Source organism: Apodemus sylvaticus, chromosome 5 (assembly GCF_947179515.1).
Source record: "Apodemus sylvaticus chromosome 5, mApoSyl1.1, whole genome shotgun sequence".
NCBI classification, from domain to species: Eukaryota; Metazoa; Chordata; class Mammalia; order Rodentia; family Muridae; genus Apodemus; species Apodemus sylvaticus.
The window spans coordinates 103661266-103678341 of NC_067476.1; the positions used below are offsets into that span (position 1 = coordinate 103661266).

Here is a 17076-nt window from a genome sequence, read left to right on the forward strand (position 1 = left end):
GTGTCCCTCGGGTCCCTCGGGTCCCTCGGGTATGTGCTCAGTGCCAGTCTGCCTTAGGACCTTATGCCTAGAAGAACCTCAGCCACTATTTGTTGAGTGAGCTGATGAATGTGGTGTTGACAACAGGACTCGTGGACGAGTTTGAGGATGTGGCAGCTGAAAACTCCCAAGTACTTCAGAGGTCACCGTCTTGCAGGTGTGCCTCTCCACGGCGTTTTCCTTAAATGCTTTCTTATTGTTGTCATGTGATAGTCATAGGATAAAATAATTGTAGGTTACTTCCAGCCATGCCACCAGCACCTGCTTCTCAGATGACTCTCCTACAGGACAATCAGCTTCCTAGGTGATTCCCACCACACCCCTTCTCTCCCTCTGATTAATGACATTGACCCTTTTGTTTATGTGTAATGGAAGTCGTTAATTTAATGTCTGAACATTTACTAGGATATCTGTCTTAGTCACAGTAGCCAGTGCCTGGAGGGCAGTGGCATCATGCCTTTCTTTGGCAGTGTCCTGGGCAAGCAGGTGCAAAGTTGTTCTGTGTGTAGCAGCACCCTGAGAGGGCAGGGTTCGAGCGACCCTCAGTATATGCTGCCACCAGGAGGTTATCTCATTCCCACCAAATATCTACCTCATTGCATTATTTGGTGGCTTTTACCTCCCGACTGCCAGCCAATGGCAGACCTGTAAGGACACAAGTGCATTGGATGGAGACCCTGGGACTGAGAGGACTGAGGAATAATGTCAATGCTATATGGGAAATATAGTTAAGGGGAGGCCTGAGCCAGAGATCTTCCAGGATTTTATTTTTCTCTTTTTTGCCAAGAAACTGAGACAGAACATATGTATAAGAAACCTCAGGGATCTTTGCCCTTTGCCTGCATTGTGGTGTGCACCTGTGGAAAGGTCTATCTTCCGTGTTCCCATGAGGATGTGTGTTAGGATTCTGTCTAAGCTCCACCCCACAGCTACCTGGCAACAGCCAGGTATGCCCCTCCTCACCGTTACCTGACAACAGCCAGGTAGGTCTGGCCCACTGTAAAAAGGGGCCGCTTGCCTGCACGCCCTCTCTTGCTTCTCTTGCCTCTTACTCTCTTAGCCTCTCTCTTGCCCCCTCTTGAGCTCTCCTCCCCAACCTGTTCTCTCCATGTGGTCACCGTCAGCCTCTGCTTCTCTACTTTCTCCCTCTCTCTGCCTTTCTGTCTTCGCTACTCCCTTAACTCCCCTCCCCTTGCCCTGAATAAACTCTATTCTATACTATACCGTCTGTCTGTCTGTCCCTCAGGGGGAAGGGATGCCTTGGCATGGGCCCTCTGAGGCACCCTCTACCCCCACATCGCCAGAGAACACATTCTCGCACCTATTTCTCTTTTTGTGATCATAACAATGTGGCTTCCAGCATGCCAGGGCTTTTCTTGTCTTTTCTACTCAGAGTGGTACTGTTGTACTCTGAACACTCAATAAATGCTTCTCGAATGAGTGAATGGGCTCAAACTTTGAAACAAGGGGAAACTCATTAGCAACTGAAGGGCTGTTGGGAGCTCTGAAAGGAAAGCGAAGGATGAGGACCAAGAAGGGAATGGAGTTTGTCCCTGCTGTGACATCATCACAGAAACAAAGCAATCAAGAGCTGCTTAGCCAGTCTTCCCTTGACCTCTGTGCCAAATCACACATCTGTAAGGTAGAATCCCTGAGTTCCAGCAAGTCGTGTAAACAGACCAGGTGACTAGCTATCTCTGGCATCTCCCTTGATGTTGATGATAGAGTCTGGTTAGGCCTTCATTTTAAAATCCATACTGCTGGCACATCTCAGAGTTTATTTTAAATAAATTTAAATGAGTTTAAAAAATTTTTTAGATTTATTTATTTTCACTTTATATGTATGAAAGTCTTTTTTCCCCCCTGCATGCCTGTGTGTGTACCACGTGCACTGGTTGGATCCTCTGAAACTGGGGTTACAGATGATTGTAAGCCACCAGCTGGGTTCTGGGGAATTGAACCCAAGTTCTTTGCAAAAGCAACACAAACTGTCAACTGCCGAGTCAGCTCTCCAGCCTCTGTCTCAGAGTTTATAAGCCAATGTCCACGTACACGTTCTTGTAGCCCTTGATGTCTTTAAACCTATTGCTCCTGAGATTAGCTTGGATCTGCCTTTGGCCACTCTTGAAAGGGACAGTCTTCAGAGTGATGCTGGCTTTGTGATGGGGTTTGAGGACTCCAATGCTGCAAAGAGAGGGGAGAATGTCAGAAAATCCCTCTCCTTGTCACTTCCTAGACTCTGTTTTCCAGGGTCCTGTGTCCGGCCTAGGGGCCTGGTAATGCTAAAGGCAGGAAACATTGAGAGGGAAGGCAGAGTGCTCCTAGCACTTACAGAACTCTCTGCTGCTTCCTAAAGAGCCCACTTCCTTCCAAGGTCAGCACACAGTCCTCAACCGGCTCTGAGAGTGGGTTTGAAAAGACCACCTGGACAGTGAGTGGCTGATTCACAAAGGCAGCTCCTAGAACCTAAGCAGAGACCCAGAGTTTAGTCACCATCCCCCAGTTCACTGAATGCTAATGCATAGCACTGTTTCGTAGGTGTCAGAATAAACCATCCTAAATATGCCACTTTAGCCTAAGGATTATTTTAAGTTGAAGCAGTAAGAAGAAACAGACATAAGAAATGTTCTCAGGCTTCCATGCATGTACCTAATGGCATATATTGATAAAGGTGCCTCCCTATCCCATCCTTCTACCAAGAAGGTCAAAGTTCATCACTGAGAAATTGGTCCCTGGGCTCGTTGGTGTTTGTCAACTGGATAAAAGCTAGCATTATCTGGGAAGAGGGGAACATCAGCTGAGGAGTTGTCTTCATCATACTGGTCTGTGGGTATGTCTGTGGCAGCATTTTCTTGATTGATGTGGGAGGGCTTAGTTCACTGTGAGAGGTAGCACCCCTAGTCAGGTGTTCCTGATTGGAGAAGAAAAGAAGAAGAGCCAACCAGTAAGCAGCGCCCCTTCTTGGTTCTGATTCTATATGAATTCCTTGCCTGAATTCCCTCAATGATCAGTATACCCTTTCTCCCCAGGTTGGCCTTGGCCAGTGTTTTGTTATGACATCAGAGAAGCACACTAAACGAGTCTCTTATCAGCCTGGAGAGGGCACTGGGGAAGTCTACATGACATTTTTCACTTAGCCCTTACTGACCTTAGGTTTCAGGTATCTTTGCCTTCTCATACTTTGCTGCCCCTAGAAACACAAGGCCTTTCCATCTCTTCTCGGGTCTCTCAACATGTATCTGCCCCTTTGCCAAGATGCTGTTTAAGCCTACTCAAGACTATGAGGTGCTTACTGTCAAGGGACTTCATAGCCTCACTTGCTGGGAATCCAGGAGATGGGTTAGACCCTGGATGCAGCACTGCAGAGAAAGAGCCTAACCCCTTCCCACTCAGGTCACAGAGTCCCTGTCATCTATTCTCCTTGACACTTCAAGAAGCAGAGGTCCAGGGGGTTTGCCCAAGGACACATGGTCAAATCAAATCTGACCTGACTTGGAGGTGGACTCTTCCTCCAGTGAGCTACTGTCATCTGGACTTTTTCCTCGTTTGCCCCTGGAAAGCCAACTCAGGAAGAAAGCCGTGGCTTGAGCTCAAAGACCCACACAAAAGGTCTCTAATAGTACAAGGAGATGAAGGCCCCTCAATAAGCTGCCCCTCTCCTGGGGGAACCAGAAGAAGCAAAGAAGGGACATCCTCTGAGCACGCCCAGCTGCCCCCCATCCACAGGGCCCCAGGGCCATTTTTGAAAGAGACCATTCTTTGCCTACATTAATCATGATGCCCGGGAAAGTCAAGGTGATGATCTTGTTCACCAGGATTTTCTCAGGATTGTTCTTCTCTTCACCCAGGGCACTGATGCGGATTAGCTTGTCTGTTGACAGATACTGGCTGTACTGTGAGTAGAGGATTTTGCAAGGGTAGGTCTTTTCTAGGGAGTAAAGACAAGGAAGGAGAAGTGAGAATGACCAAGAAAGGGTTGGTTCTTCTATGGAGAAGAGGGAGCCGATAGACACCAAGTTTTGCTAATGTAGAAACTGACCTTTTGGATGAGAAAACAGTTAAGAAAGGCAACATAGGTTGCCCAGGCATTCTGAGGTCCCAGCCAAAGACTAGTTGACTCCAAAGCTCAGGTTTTCACCAATAAGCTGGCTACTTTCCTTAGGGGTAGTAAAGTAGGTCAGCAGGTGGAAGGAGGGAGGGAGAAAGAAAGAGGGAGGGGCTACAGGAGAATCATACATGTACCTTCTTCAGGGAACAGTGTGATGAATGCTGTGTCCTGCCAGAATGGGGCCAGGGGGCTGCCGTCGTGCAACAGAGACTGGGCACTCAAGTTGAGTTTGAGATCCTTGAATTGAGGTGACATGTTGACAGCCAACAGGACAAAGTTTATGTCTTGGCCCATTTTGGGTGAGTCCAGCAACTCAAACTTCAGAGAGACCTGGAGAACATCACTGGGCCGAAGGGAAGGTATATTGGGGTTCCTGGCCCTGTCCTGCCTTGGTGGCACAGAGCTGAAGCGATTCGAGTTTGCTCGGGGAGGCCCTTGAGACCTTGCAGCCTGTAGCTTCTGCAGAGCCTTTAGAAACACCTCTCTCTCTTGAAGGGAACCTAGAAGGACAGGATAAATTATTAGTATGGGCCAGGCTGACCCAAGAGGTAAGTTTTGCCTGAACATACTGTCCTCAGCACCTCCATCAACAAAATTACACGATGCAAAATCAACTTGCAAAAAATCATTTTTAGGGGGGTTGGAAAGATGCCTTAGAAGTTAAGAACACTTGCTGCTCTAAACAGAAGACCAGAGTTCAGTTCTCAGTACCACATCAGGGTGATCACAACCACCTGTAACTCCAGCTCTAAAGGATTGAACACTTTCTTTTTGCCTCTAAGGGAACCTTCACATACATGCGCATACACATATGTACATAGATACACATGGATAAAAATAAAATAAATCTTTAAAAAGTCACTTGCATTGCTGTATGCTAATAGTGAATTATCAGAATAGAAATTAAGAAAGCACTCTAATTTTTATGTAGTCCCTTAAGAAAAAAAATACTTAAGAATGAATTTAATCAAAGAAGTAAAAGACCTCTATGAATGAAAATCATAAAATATTGAAACAAATATTGAAATAAATTTAATTGAAAGAAATTGAAACAAATACAAAAGGTATTCCATGTACACAGGCTGGAAGAACCGGTATTGCTAATACTCACACTAAGACCCCAGTCAGAGACGATGGTGTTCAACAAGAAGAATGCAAGAGGCTGTGGGAGTGACCCTAGGCAGCACTAAGAGCAGCCTAATGCTCTGTTTGTGCGGTTTTTACATTTAATGGCATGAAGAGTGTATCCACAGCCTTCAAAGGGACCGAGAGAGGCACCATCTACCTTATATCTATCTCATCCCTTACTGGGCCATCTTTCTGTCTGATGGGAAGAATGAAATCCTTCATGATGCCACTTTACCTGGTGAAGGACCATGAGATCAGGCAGCCAGTGTTCCATGGGAACGTCACTAAGAGAATAGTGATGACCCAGGACAGGACTGGGAAGGCTCCCCTTCTTATAAGTTGACCTCCACAGCGTGGGATGCCATTGAGTTCGGAGGGCAGATGCCCCAGGTGGCATCTCAAGCCTCCAGAGGCAAAGACCCTAACTATGGCCTATGGGTACTCTAACATGCCATCAGAGCCTATGTCTTTCCCCAACCAGGAGCCAATGGATGCTTCCCGCAACCTGAGTTATATCTATCCCCCTCCCCCATGACTGATTGGGTCATAGGATTTGTAAAACCCCTGCCTATCTAGAGCCAGTGGAACCCCTGTGTCAGAGGCCCCAACATCCTCTCCACTCCTGCAGCTGGGGCCAGGGCCACAAAAACAGCCAGGCTGCCTACACAATGCCTACCACAACCCAGGCAACCTACATAATGTCTACATGTGCATGAGCAGCCTCCACCACCATCCTGTCACCCACAGAAGACAAAAAGACCCAGTAGATATTGTCCACTTCTCTGCCTCTTACTCCTTTTGTGGGCTTCCCGTAGGACTGTACCTAGGACTTGAGGAGGCCAGGGAGGGCCCTTAAGGGCCATCTCTTGGCTCCTGGACTCTGAGAGGCACCTCTCAGCTTCCCAAGCTAGCTCAGCTCACGGTGCTGAGTTCTTCCCACAGAGGCCACTCCTTCCCAATCCCAGTCTCTCAGTCTTGTGGATTTGTTCTCTACTTCATGGACTCATCGAACCAGTCATGTGTCTGGGTCTTTCTTTGTCTGTGCCCCCTGGCTCCCCAGGCTCTGGTGGGGATGGTACCCTAGAACTTGGGCTCTCAGGAAGACTGCTTGGCTGTACCTTCTTCATACTTGTAGCTTTCAGTGATGTCATCACGCTCGTCACTCTGGATGCTCTTGGTGCTGATAAAATTCCCAACAGTAGCCGTGTCCTGGTGAAGTTTCTGCTCCTTCCCTCCATAGACAAGCCAGGACATGCAGTCAGCATTCACCATAGAAAATGCAAAGCGCGTGTCATACTTTAGATCAACTTCTCCCTCTTTGATGGCTTTGACAGAAGCAGGGCCACAGCAGTAGAGACCTGAAAGAGAATAGGGAGGAAAGCTTTGGTGGGTAGACTGTGGCGTGCCATGCAAGGGCTGAGGCAGGTCTATGGGAGCCTCACCATTGCTGGTTTCCTGAGGTGTAGCATCGAGCACCTGCCAGCCTCCATATCCAGGAGGGAGGTCCTTGCGTGCCATCCAACACTCATTCCACACATGGAAATTCCTAGGAAGAAACCAGGAGAGTCAGTGTTAACACAGAGAAGGCACAGGCTACCCCACTTGTTTCCTTTCTAGACCAAGGATAAGCAAGTGAACTGGCCACAGAAAGACTCCCAGGGCTTAAGCATCTATTAGGTGGAGTGACATGCCTTCCTTCCTCCTGTGAGCCTCTAGTTGCCTGCAGAAAGAACATTTCTCCTGACTGCGTGAACTAAGTGAAGGCTTCCAGTAAACTAAAAACTCCTTTAGGATCTCTCAAAGGAGGCCTCATGGCCCTTTCCTCAGTCTCTGTCACACTGTCTCTCTGTCTCTATATGCATATGCCTGTGAGCATGTGTGTGTCCCCCACAGAGGTAGTCCTAGTCTTTACCGTGTCTACAAGTGGGACATCAGGCCTCTGTGGTCAGACCCTTAGGCTATTAGAAGGAGGTGACAAAGAGCTGTTGGATCCCAGTCCAACAGCTTCGATGATGTGAGGATTCTAAAACCATAGCTGTTTTCTGTTTTGTTCTCAGCCCCAGGATAGGAAGCAGGAGGATGGGGTGAAGGGCACAGGCTAGGAGCGCAGTCCTGCCCTGCTTCCTGTGTGTGGTGGTTTTGGCTCAGATATGTGGTCTAACAAAAAGACTGAGAGGCTGGGTCTCACCAGACAGTGTCCTTCTTCATATTCTCCAAAATCCTGCCTGTGTTGTCGTAATACTCATCAATGATCAGGTTCCCATCAGTGTCATGGCCGGAGTCAAAGTTAGTGATCACTCGGGTGGGAATCCCCAGGCACCTCATCACTGCAAAAGGACAGAGAGACCACTGTTGTGGGTTGCCCTGGTGCTGTTTGGATTCTGATGTTAATTCTGCTTCCTTAAGAGGGGCTGCCCTGTCAAGGAGTGGATCACGTACTCAAGTGATTTCCTGTGAAACTCCAGCCCCACCTTTCCCTTCCACTGCCCAATCACAGGCTCTAAGGAAGGGTAGGAGATGACAGAGGAAGAAGGATGAAGAGGAGGTGGAAGAAAGATGGGACAGGACCATGTGGCCTGGAGAAGCTGCAAGTAGCAAGCGATTCATAGCCAGGGAATAGATTAGTGTAGTTGTAGCTCTGCACAGTCTAGGCATATAGCTTATAAATATAATAATTGGATTGTGTGATTTTTACACGGGTTTATTGGGGTTGGAGAATTACTGCAACAGACCACCAGTGTGCTGTCAATCCTGAAGTCATACAGAGGGTTTCTGGATGTAGTAAAAGTATCCATTTGGTATCTGCAGGACCACACAGGAAGTGTTTAGACTGAGGGCAACTCCGTGTCTCTTCCCATTTCCTAAGCTCAAGGGATAACTATGGTAAAGGTTAGGTTACTGTCTGACCTGACAAGCTTTGCTGGAGCTAAGAAGAGTCTGTGTTAAGTTGTCACATTTGCTGTTTATGCCAGCAGGGTGGGGCAGGCACTTCTCTCTGTTGGCAAGACTCAGAGACCTGACTCAGCCTCACTCCTGTCCTGGCCTCAAGTCTCTCATTTTCAAACAAGCAGCTGGGATTCTGTCTCTTCTTGTCATCAGAATTATTGCTGAGACCATCGGATTGTCAGGCAAGGGTTCCTGTGGCTGGGAGTTCCCTTCTACTCTTGGCAGTATTATGTCAGAAATCTCTCCAGAAAAGTGTCCCAGATCAAGCAGGAAAAAGAGGGTGTCTGTGTAACACAGGATTAGAAAAGTGAGTGCACCTGATACAAAACATTCCTGGAAAGAGGTAGAATGTCCTTATTCCCAAGGGGTGCCTGTTTCCTCGGCTAGCTAACTTCTCTCAGTGCTTTCTGCTGCAAGCCCATTCTGTGCTCTTTCAATGAACCCTTGTCCCTGCTCAGCACTAATTACTCTAAGGACACCTGCCCCTGGTGCCCAGAAGAGTTGACCTGTCCAGCTCAGGACTAATAATAATTGCTAGTACCCAGTGGCGAGGCCGCAAGCTTCCGGGTTCACCTTCACTCTCTTCCAGAGAACTCTGGGTAGTGCCTGCTATAATTATTTCCATCCTGGTGACAGAGCCTAAGAGCCTAAGAACAATGCACTACCTTGAGCAGAGTCACACAACTAGCAAGAGACAGGGTTCTCATTCAAACCATGGCTTTGTCTCTAAGCCCACCAGTAAAGGACCCATCAGTAGCATACGCATGGTTCAAGCAATCAAGGGTCACACATCCCACACATCTTCTCAGGTTATTTTAATATTTGCTGTATTTCTATATTATGTTTTTAGTGCAGCTTAGTTTTTGAAACTTAATAGGCTTCCAGTATTTTTCCTATAGTAAATAATGGTGATGGATATCTTTGCAGATCAATCCCTTCTTATTCATTGAGACAGATTCCAAAAGGTGAAATGACTAAGTAAGAAAACAGATATTTGTAAAGTTTGGATATTTAATTTTTTAAGTAGATCTCAGTTTAGGCCTATTTTTCCTTTTAGACAGTGTCTTATTACATAGCCTGGGCTGGCCTTGAATTTATAGCTATCTTCCACCAAGCCCAACACAACCTTCCTCATTATTATTATTATTACTATTATTATTTTGTGGTGCTGGCGACTGAACTCAGGGTCTTGCACATGCTAGGCAACTACTTTATCACTGAGTTCAGGCTGCTGCTTCTGTTTTCAATACTGAGACAGTGTCGTGTTAAGTTACTCAAGTTGACCTCAAACTCACTCTGTAGCCCTGGCAAGTCGTGAATCTGTGGTAATGCTGCTTCAGCCTCTGAAGCAGCTGAGAGGACAGCTCTGAGCCAGCAGTCTTGGCTAGGCTCCTTAGCAGTTTGACTTCGGCCTCTTTGGTCAGGAAAGAGGGTCACACCTGGATGTGACTTGGTTTGGGGAGGAAAGAAGCCTAAGAGGAAATCTTGAATTCTCCCTTCAGTGGAAGATCTGAAGACATCCAAAAACCAAACCAAACCAAACAAACCGGGGCGAGCAGTGAGCAGTCCTGATAGGCGGGTAGAAGGTGCGGGTTACACAGGACACCCTCAGAGAAGAGGTTGTGGAAGAAAAGCTGCCACTGAAGAAACTCGAGATTGAAGTGTGGCAAGACTGGAGCACTGTGTGGGTACACATATGCTAAAAGTGTGGTCAGGAAGGCAGATGCCTCTCACAGCAGCAAGAGAGCACGCCAAGGCAGGGCAGCTGGCAGAGAACAGAAAGCAGCCTCCTCCTTTTCCCACTCTGACTTATGAATCCAGTCATGGCTACTACTCAAATCGTCAGTGCTGACATCAACTCTTGGTAGCTGAGGCCTGGTGGACCCTTTCCTATCCTAACACATGGTTGGTAATGATTTGTTTAGGAGTCTGCCTTCCTAAGGGTAAAGATTATGTTACTCATCTTTACCATTGCACAGCCGGCAACAATACAGGGCAAGGCTTATTGTGCAAGTAATTGCTGTATGGATGGATGGGTGGATGGGTGGATGAGTGGGTGGATGGATGGATAAGATGACTGATGCCTACTCTAATAATTTCTGGCTTGAATACACACTGTCACAATGGCTATGTGCTATACCCAGGTACCAAACTTCCCTGTCTGTAGAGCACAGTGAAGGATTTACATTCATACATTCTTCCTTGAACTTGTCATCCCTATGAAAGGACTGAGAAGAGGGGGCCAGGTTATTGCAGTGGGACAGAATAAAGCCACAGAAGGGTAATGACTGTTTTTCTTCCTCTTCCTCCTTTTCCTTTGACTGTGTAAAATATCAAATGTTTGTAGAGGCTTACCACACATGCTTTCATCCATTTAGAAAGTATTTCACACTTTCAATTGGATATTTTACTGCGTATAGAATTTAGTTTAGATTCCTTAGGGTTGCCTTGAGTTTACAGGTATGTGTCACCAAATCCAATCTTTACTCTTTGTGGTGCTGGAGACAACCCCAGGGCTGTTCTCATCTTCTTCTTCCTCTTCCTCTTCTTGTTGAAGTGCTGGGGGCTGAGCCCAGGGCTTCACACACATTAGACAAGTGCTCTGTCACAGAACTGCATCCCTGCACTTTCTTTTACGGGTCCAAGTCCTGGCCTGTCTTTCCTCTCTGTGTCATGTGACCTCAATTCCCTAAGCTTAAGGTATGCCATCTTTTTTTTTAAATATTCATTTATTTAATGCACATGAGTAACACAGCAGCTGTCTTCAGACAGGGAATCAGATCCCATTACAGTGATTGTGAGACACCATGTAGATGCTGGGAATTGAACTCAGGACCTCTGGAAGAGCAGTCAGTGCTCTTAACCTCTGAGCTGTCTCTCCAGTCCCAAGGTGTGCCATCCTTAAAGCTGAGAAAAACATAGGATCCTAGAGAGGATTACATGAGAAAATGCTTATACTGTGCTTGACCTCATGGCTAATACCTCCAGTAATGATTATGTCCTTGGTTTGACAGGCATATTGGGAAGGCTAAAAGACAGTTCAACTATAGATATGTTTAGTAATAGCAAGGTCTCCAAATAGTTACAAGATTCAAATCAGGAATCCTTGGCAAGGACTTTTCTTCTTTCTGTGGAACTAGAGATCAAATCCAGCGTTTCAGCTGAGCTGGGAAGTGTTCTACCACTAAGCTACAGCTCTGCCCCCTTATTTTATTTTTGTTGGGGTAGAGAAGTTGGTTTTGAGCCAGAATCTCACTCTATATCCCAGGCTGACCTTACTCCTCCAGCTATCCTCCTGCCTCAGCCTCCTGAGTTCTGGGATTATAGATGTGAGTCACCATGTTGGCAAGAAGAGTTGCTGATATAGAACATGAAACACAAGGCACAGCTGAGGAAGCTTAGAGAAGTGAATCACAAGGAAAGGAGTGTCAGGACAGGACATGGCCTGGTGTTTTCTTAATCTCTTCCTTGCTCTAACTACAAGTTCCACCCTTGCCACATCACGGGCACCCCAGTCACCTGTGATCTCAGTACACCTACCTCTTTGAAGTTTCTCTGACTGCTCTGGGTCACATTAACCTCCTACGTGCGCTGTCAACAGAATCCCAATTGCCTACACATTTCAGCACCAGATTAAGCTCTCTGTAATTTACCATCTCTATCTTATCTCGTTGGCCAGATTACAAAGAACCTCACAGCGAGGCTTCCATCAGAAGCTTCGCCTGTGTTTCGTCATTCCTAGCACAATGCCATGGACAAACTCATTCGCTTTCTGTTAGATTGAGTGCCTTCAGCTGGTGAACAAGGTTGCCATTCTATCAGTTCTGACAACTCATGATCCTGCATGACATTCAGGAGACTCTTTCAGTGACAAAGTTGTGGGACCTAAATCTCTTATGAAAGAGAGATCACAAGGCCATTTATTCATGTGTGCATATACACACATGCCTGCATGCTTGGAAATGGTAATTGGGCAAAAGTGGGTAGGGTTTCAGTTAGGAAGGGGCTTCGGAGTTCCCGAAGTATATTCCAGCCCACTTATGCACTTCCGAGAGCATCGGTTACAGCTCTTATGCAGCCGGGAAGTGATCACACTTAATGTGATGACCTCTGTCACCTATTGTCACGTTTTCTTTTCTGTCTGGATGCATTTACTTTCCCAGTGTTAAAGATACTGCTCCCAGCCCCTCCCTCCCTCATGTAGTCAATTGTCTTTTATAACCACAGTGATTGTTCAGCTTTGGCTTTTCAGACAACACTGTAAAGAGGTCTTTGTCTAACTAATCTTATTCACTGACAATGGGAATGGAAGGAAGTCGTATTTGTTTCCTTACTTATTCTGGATGTTTAAGAACCTTTTTTGCTACTGTTTTTTTTGTTTTGTTTTGTTTTGTTTTGTTTGTTTGTCTCATTGCATGCATTGTTGCCATAGTGTCTGTTACCTGACTGGCTTCTAAATATTGAGCTTAAGTGATCCCCCTGTGTTTACCTCTTAAGTAACTGAAACAGTAGCATCCTTAGCTCTTCATGGTATCTATTAATTGTAAAGGCATGTAATCTGTGTTCTTTGTTACTACTTCAGCCTTTTAGCCTTGCATTAGGGCCACACCCAACCGATGACTATTTTTATTTTCAAGGTGAATTTTTTAATTTTTTTATTTTATTTTTATTATTATTTTTTTAATATTTTTATTTTCTATATTCTTTGTTTACATTTCAAATGATTTCCCCTTTCCCGGATCCCCCCTCCCCATATGTCCCATAAACCTTCTTCTCTCCATCCCTTCTCCAATCACCTCCCTCCTTTTTCTCTGTCCTTATATTCCCTTCCCATGCTAGATCAATCCTTTCCAGGATATGAGTACACTGTTGCTCTCTTCAGACATACCAGAAGAGGGCATTGGATCTCATTACAGATGGTTATGAGCCACCAAGTGGTTACTGGTAATTGAACTCAGAACCTCTGGAAGAGCAGTCAGTGCTCTTAACTGCTGAACCATCTTTCCAGCCCTTTTTGGTTTTTGTTTTTGGTTTTTTTTAAAAGATTTATTTATTTATTATATGTGAATACACTGTAGTTGTCTTCAGACACTTCAAAAGAGGGAATCAGATTTCATTACCAATGGTTGTGAGCCACCATGTGGTTGCTGGGATTTGAACTCAGGACCTCTGGAAGAGCAGTCAGTGCTCTTAACCACTGAGCCATCTCTCCAGCCCGCCTATTTTTATTTTCTTGTTATTGCTTGTGTGTGTGTGTGTGTTATGTGTCTATATGCATGTAGGTCTGTGTGTACATATGCATTCCTGAACACCTGGGTAGAGTTTAGAAAGGGTGTTGGGTGTCCTCTATCACTCCCTGCTTATTTTTCGAGGCAGGGTCTTTCCCTGAGCCTGGGGATCACATTTCTCAGCTATGCTGGAAGCTAGTAAGCCCCAGTGACTTTCCTTTTGCAATTTTTGCTCAGATCAGGGGTTATAGAAGTGTGTGGGACATATCTGGCTTCTAATGTGGGCACTGGGAGCCATGCTCTGACCCTCAGGGCTACACAGTAAGTACTGTTAGCTGCTGCACCCTTTCTCCAACTTCCCAATTTTTTTTCAAATTTAAGAATTTAATTTTAAAAACATTAATTTAAAATTTTTATGTGTTTTATTGTTTACCTGCATGAATGTATGTGTGTCATATCTGTGTCTGGTCCCTGAGGAGGCCAGAAGAATACTTTGGATTCCCTCAAACTAGAGTTAAAGATGAGTTGATTCAACATACGGGGCTGAGAATCAAACTCTGAAGGAACATCAAATGCTCTTAAACCCTGAACTGTCTCTCCAACTCCCCAAAATATTTTTTGATTGGAAGAAGATAGGCTGTTTCAGACTAAATCACAATCATTGAGCTCCTTCTACTATCCAAGAAATACAGGTGAACAATATTTATACAGAAACCAAGCTTGAACCTGAGGGCATCACCTTCTAAGAGGCTGAGAATAACATATGGGACCCACATAACATGGATTATTAGACAGATGGCAGCCCATGTAAAAGAATGGTGCTGAGCAATAAAAGAGACAGCTTCATGGTGAGCACACGCATGTCTGTTCCCTCTGTCCACACAAAAGTCAGTCATCTAGATCAATACAAAAAGACACAAACTCCAGCTCTTGTGCATGTGGAAAATCAGAAGTCTGCTTGAGAAGTAGCTGCCTCTTCTTGACACAGCTGTAGCTCAAGTAGAGCATAGCATGCACTTAGCTCTAGATTTGATGACCAGCACCAGAAAAGGAACAGCCCCGAGACCAAAATGTTTAATTTGACACTTAATTTCTGCTGACAAAGCAAAGTACAGAGGCACAAGATGTCCAACAGCACAGTGAAGCCCTCAGGTGAATACAAAAGTAGGGAATTGCAGGAAAATGTCTTAGGGCTTTCAACATATTCAGAAACAAATCTATTCTAGATTAAACAAGACAGAAATGATACAATAACCAGGTCTAATGTGTAGTTCCATATCATATGCTGGTTTGTGAAAACAAATTGTACAGAAAAGGTTGTAACCCTACTCCTGCCACCTTGTACCTACAAAATGCAAACCACTATGTCCAAGTATCAAGGTCAACATCAGCACTGGTAAACAGTACTGTAGAGTGACATGGTCCCTCAGCAGATGTCATGATGACGGTGCTCTACCTTTTTGGTCTACCTTTCCTGAAGGCAATCATTTAACTCAATCATGAGGGAAAAAGTCAGACATCCTAGCTGAGGCACATCCTCCAAGCAGCTTCCAGGCTGTGAGACAGGGAGGAAGGCCCAAGCAGCCCCAAGGCATTCAAGGGATGAGCTCACAGTTCAGGGAAGCAAAGATGGCTAGAGCTTGTAGGGTAGTGTAGGACAGAAGAGAGACAGATCTGAAGAGAGTTCTCCCAAGCTCTTCAGCAGAGGCCCTGTAGTGTGGGAACAAAGTTCTAGAAGCCCAGGTGAAGTGACAAAACAGAGGCCTTGTGCTACACAGATCCTTTAGGGGCATGAAGAGTCATGACCTACTAGACAAACTAGAACAGACATAAAAACTGGTCTAGAACCATCAAAAGAAAGCTAAAAGGATATCTCCAAAGGCTCAAATTGATAAGCAAAATCCTTATTATGTACATCAGCAAAAGCCTTTAATGGATAAAACAACATTCAGTTCAACAATTTTTCAGAAGCTGTCTAGAAAAGTCTATAGCAAGCAAGTGAGTTTTCTGGAGGTGGTCCACCATTTACCTGGGTGCCATGGATGTGCTCTGAGATGCAGGGTGCTCAGAGGCTTTATCCCAGGATTGCTTCTTGCTGCTGATATGCCATTCCTATCACTATTACATAGCCTAATGATTCCTGGTCATTAGTCCGCATTATTGGGCATAGTTCCTGCAGAATAAATATGAAGATGTACTTTCATGTGGCAATGCTGTGTAGATGAATTGATGATCTGTGTAATTCCTGGTAATGATTTTATAGAACTCCTAAATTGATACAAGTAATATCAACCTACTGTAGAATAAAAGCTGCAAATAGGGCTCTGTAAACCTGCGCTATGGGCTAATGGCACTAGGAAAAGAAAGCAGGCTTGGAACAAATTTATCATCAAGGAAAACATTCCTTCTAAGTTAGGAATGAGGCCACTATCTGATAAATAAAGGTCATAAACTGGGAGTGGGCAATTTATCGTAGGTTCAAGGACAGAAAATAAACAATGGACTTGTTTATCTATACAAGGCTTTAAAATAATAAGACATAGGCAGATGATTTGTCTCTTGACAAAACTGTGCTAACTTATGGCACAAGAATTATTGCTTTAAACTTATAATGAACTTATGGAGCTAGTAACAGATAATGAACATTTAGTCAGATACTAGTCTTATTTTCAAAGACATGTAAACAATTCTGCTCCTTAAGGCTTAACAGTGGCATGAATTATTGTCTTAAACTTACTATGAACTTATGGAATATAAAAATGCTTTTAAAACCATGTGATCGACTGTCTTGAGATGGTATAACAACTAAGAACTACAATAAGGAGTGGTGGAGCCCCTTTTCTTAGCTTCATCCAGCATGTATGTTGATTGTGTGCCTGGTTTTCTTTTCTTTTCTTTTCTTTTCTTTTCTTTTCTTTTCTTTTCTTTTCTTTTCTTTTCTTTTCTTTTCCTCTCTGGCTCATGGAGAGTTAATGAACTCTGAGCTTCTTTCCTGGCTAGTAAGGGGGGTCTGAGTCAAAGAGAAAAAATTCCAAGTAACTAACTCTTTTCCCCTCTTTTCCCCTCATGTGATCAACAGGAGTTAATTGCCAGAGGCCAACAGCTTTTGGTTCCAAAGAGCAAGAAGAGTTAAACTGCCAGAAGCCAGCAGCTTTTGGCCCTTGAATTACAACAGAGAGTTAAATTGTTAGAAGTCATCAGCTTTTGACATGATCTCTAACACCACTCTACCTGCCTTCCCCAGGTACCCAAATGACAGCAGGACCTTGGTAAACAACATAACCCAATGACCAGTGTCCATTCAGACTTACAATAGAAAGATACAGCCTATAACTAGGAAGTGTATTGACCAATAGAGACAAATACAAAAACAATAGGTGATGGGATTAGCAGCTAAAGGTCTAAAAATGCAATTTAAATAGCATGAATATGCTTAACAGAAGACAGGGAAAACATGGATACAATGAAGGAAACCAGAAGTAGAAGAGAGGGTCATTTCTAAAGATGAAAAATACATGCGACACAAAAATCATATTGAATAAAAACTGTACATGGATGGGGACTGGAAACACAGTCCAATGTTTCCAGCCCTCACATGGAGGCTTATCACCATCATAAGTTCAGTTC

At 44.8% G+C, this 17076-nt stretch overlaps 1 protein-coding gene across 1 annotated transcript in view; it reads right to left on the bottom strand.

Moving 5' to 3' along the window:
* Positions 1 to 1887: 1887 nt before the first annotated feature.
* Positions 1888 to 17076, bottom strand: part of Tgm5 (transglutaminase 5) — a 30796-nt gene continuing 15607 nt past the window's right edge. Inside the window, exons 7-13 of the mRNA XM_052181679.1 lie at positions 7464 to 7602; positions 6718 to 6821; positions 6394 to 6633; positions 4282 to 4647; positions 3807 to 3967; positions 2372 to 2505; positions 1888 to 2223 (exon numbers count right to left, since the gene is read on the bottom strand). Coding sequence (XP_052037639.1) covers positions 2070 to 2223; positions 2372 to 2505; positions 3807 to 3967; positions 4282 to 4647; positions 6394 to 6633; positions 6718 to 6821; positions 7464 to 7602 — 1298 coding nt within the window. The 3' untranslated portion in view covers positions 1888 to 2069. The remainder of the gene's footprint in view (positions 2224 to 2371; positions 2506 to 3806; positions 3968 to 4281; positions 4648 to 6393; positions 6634 to 6717; positions 6822 to 7463; positions 7603 to 17076) is intronic.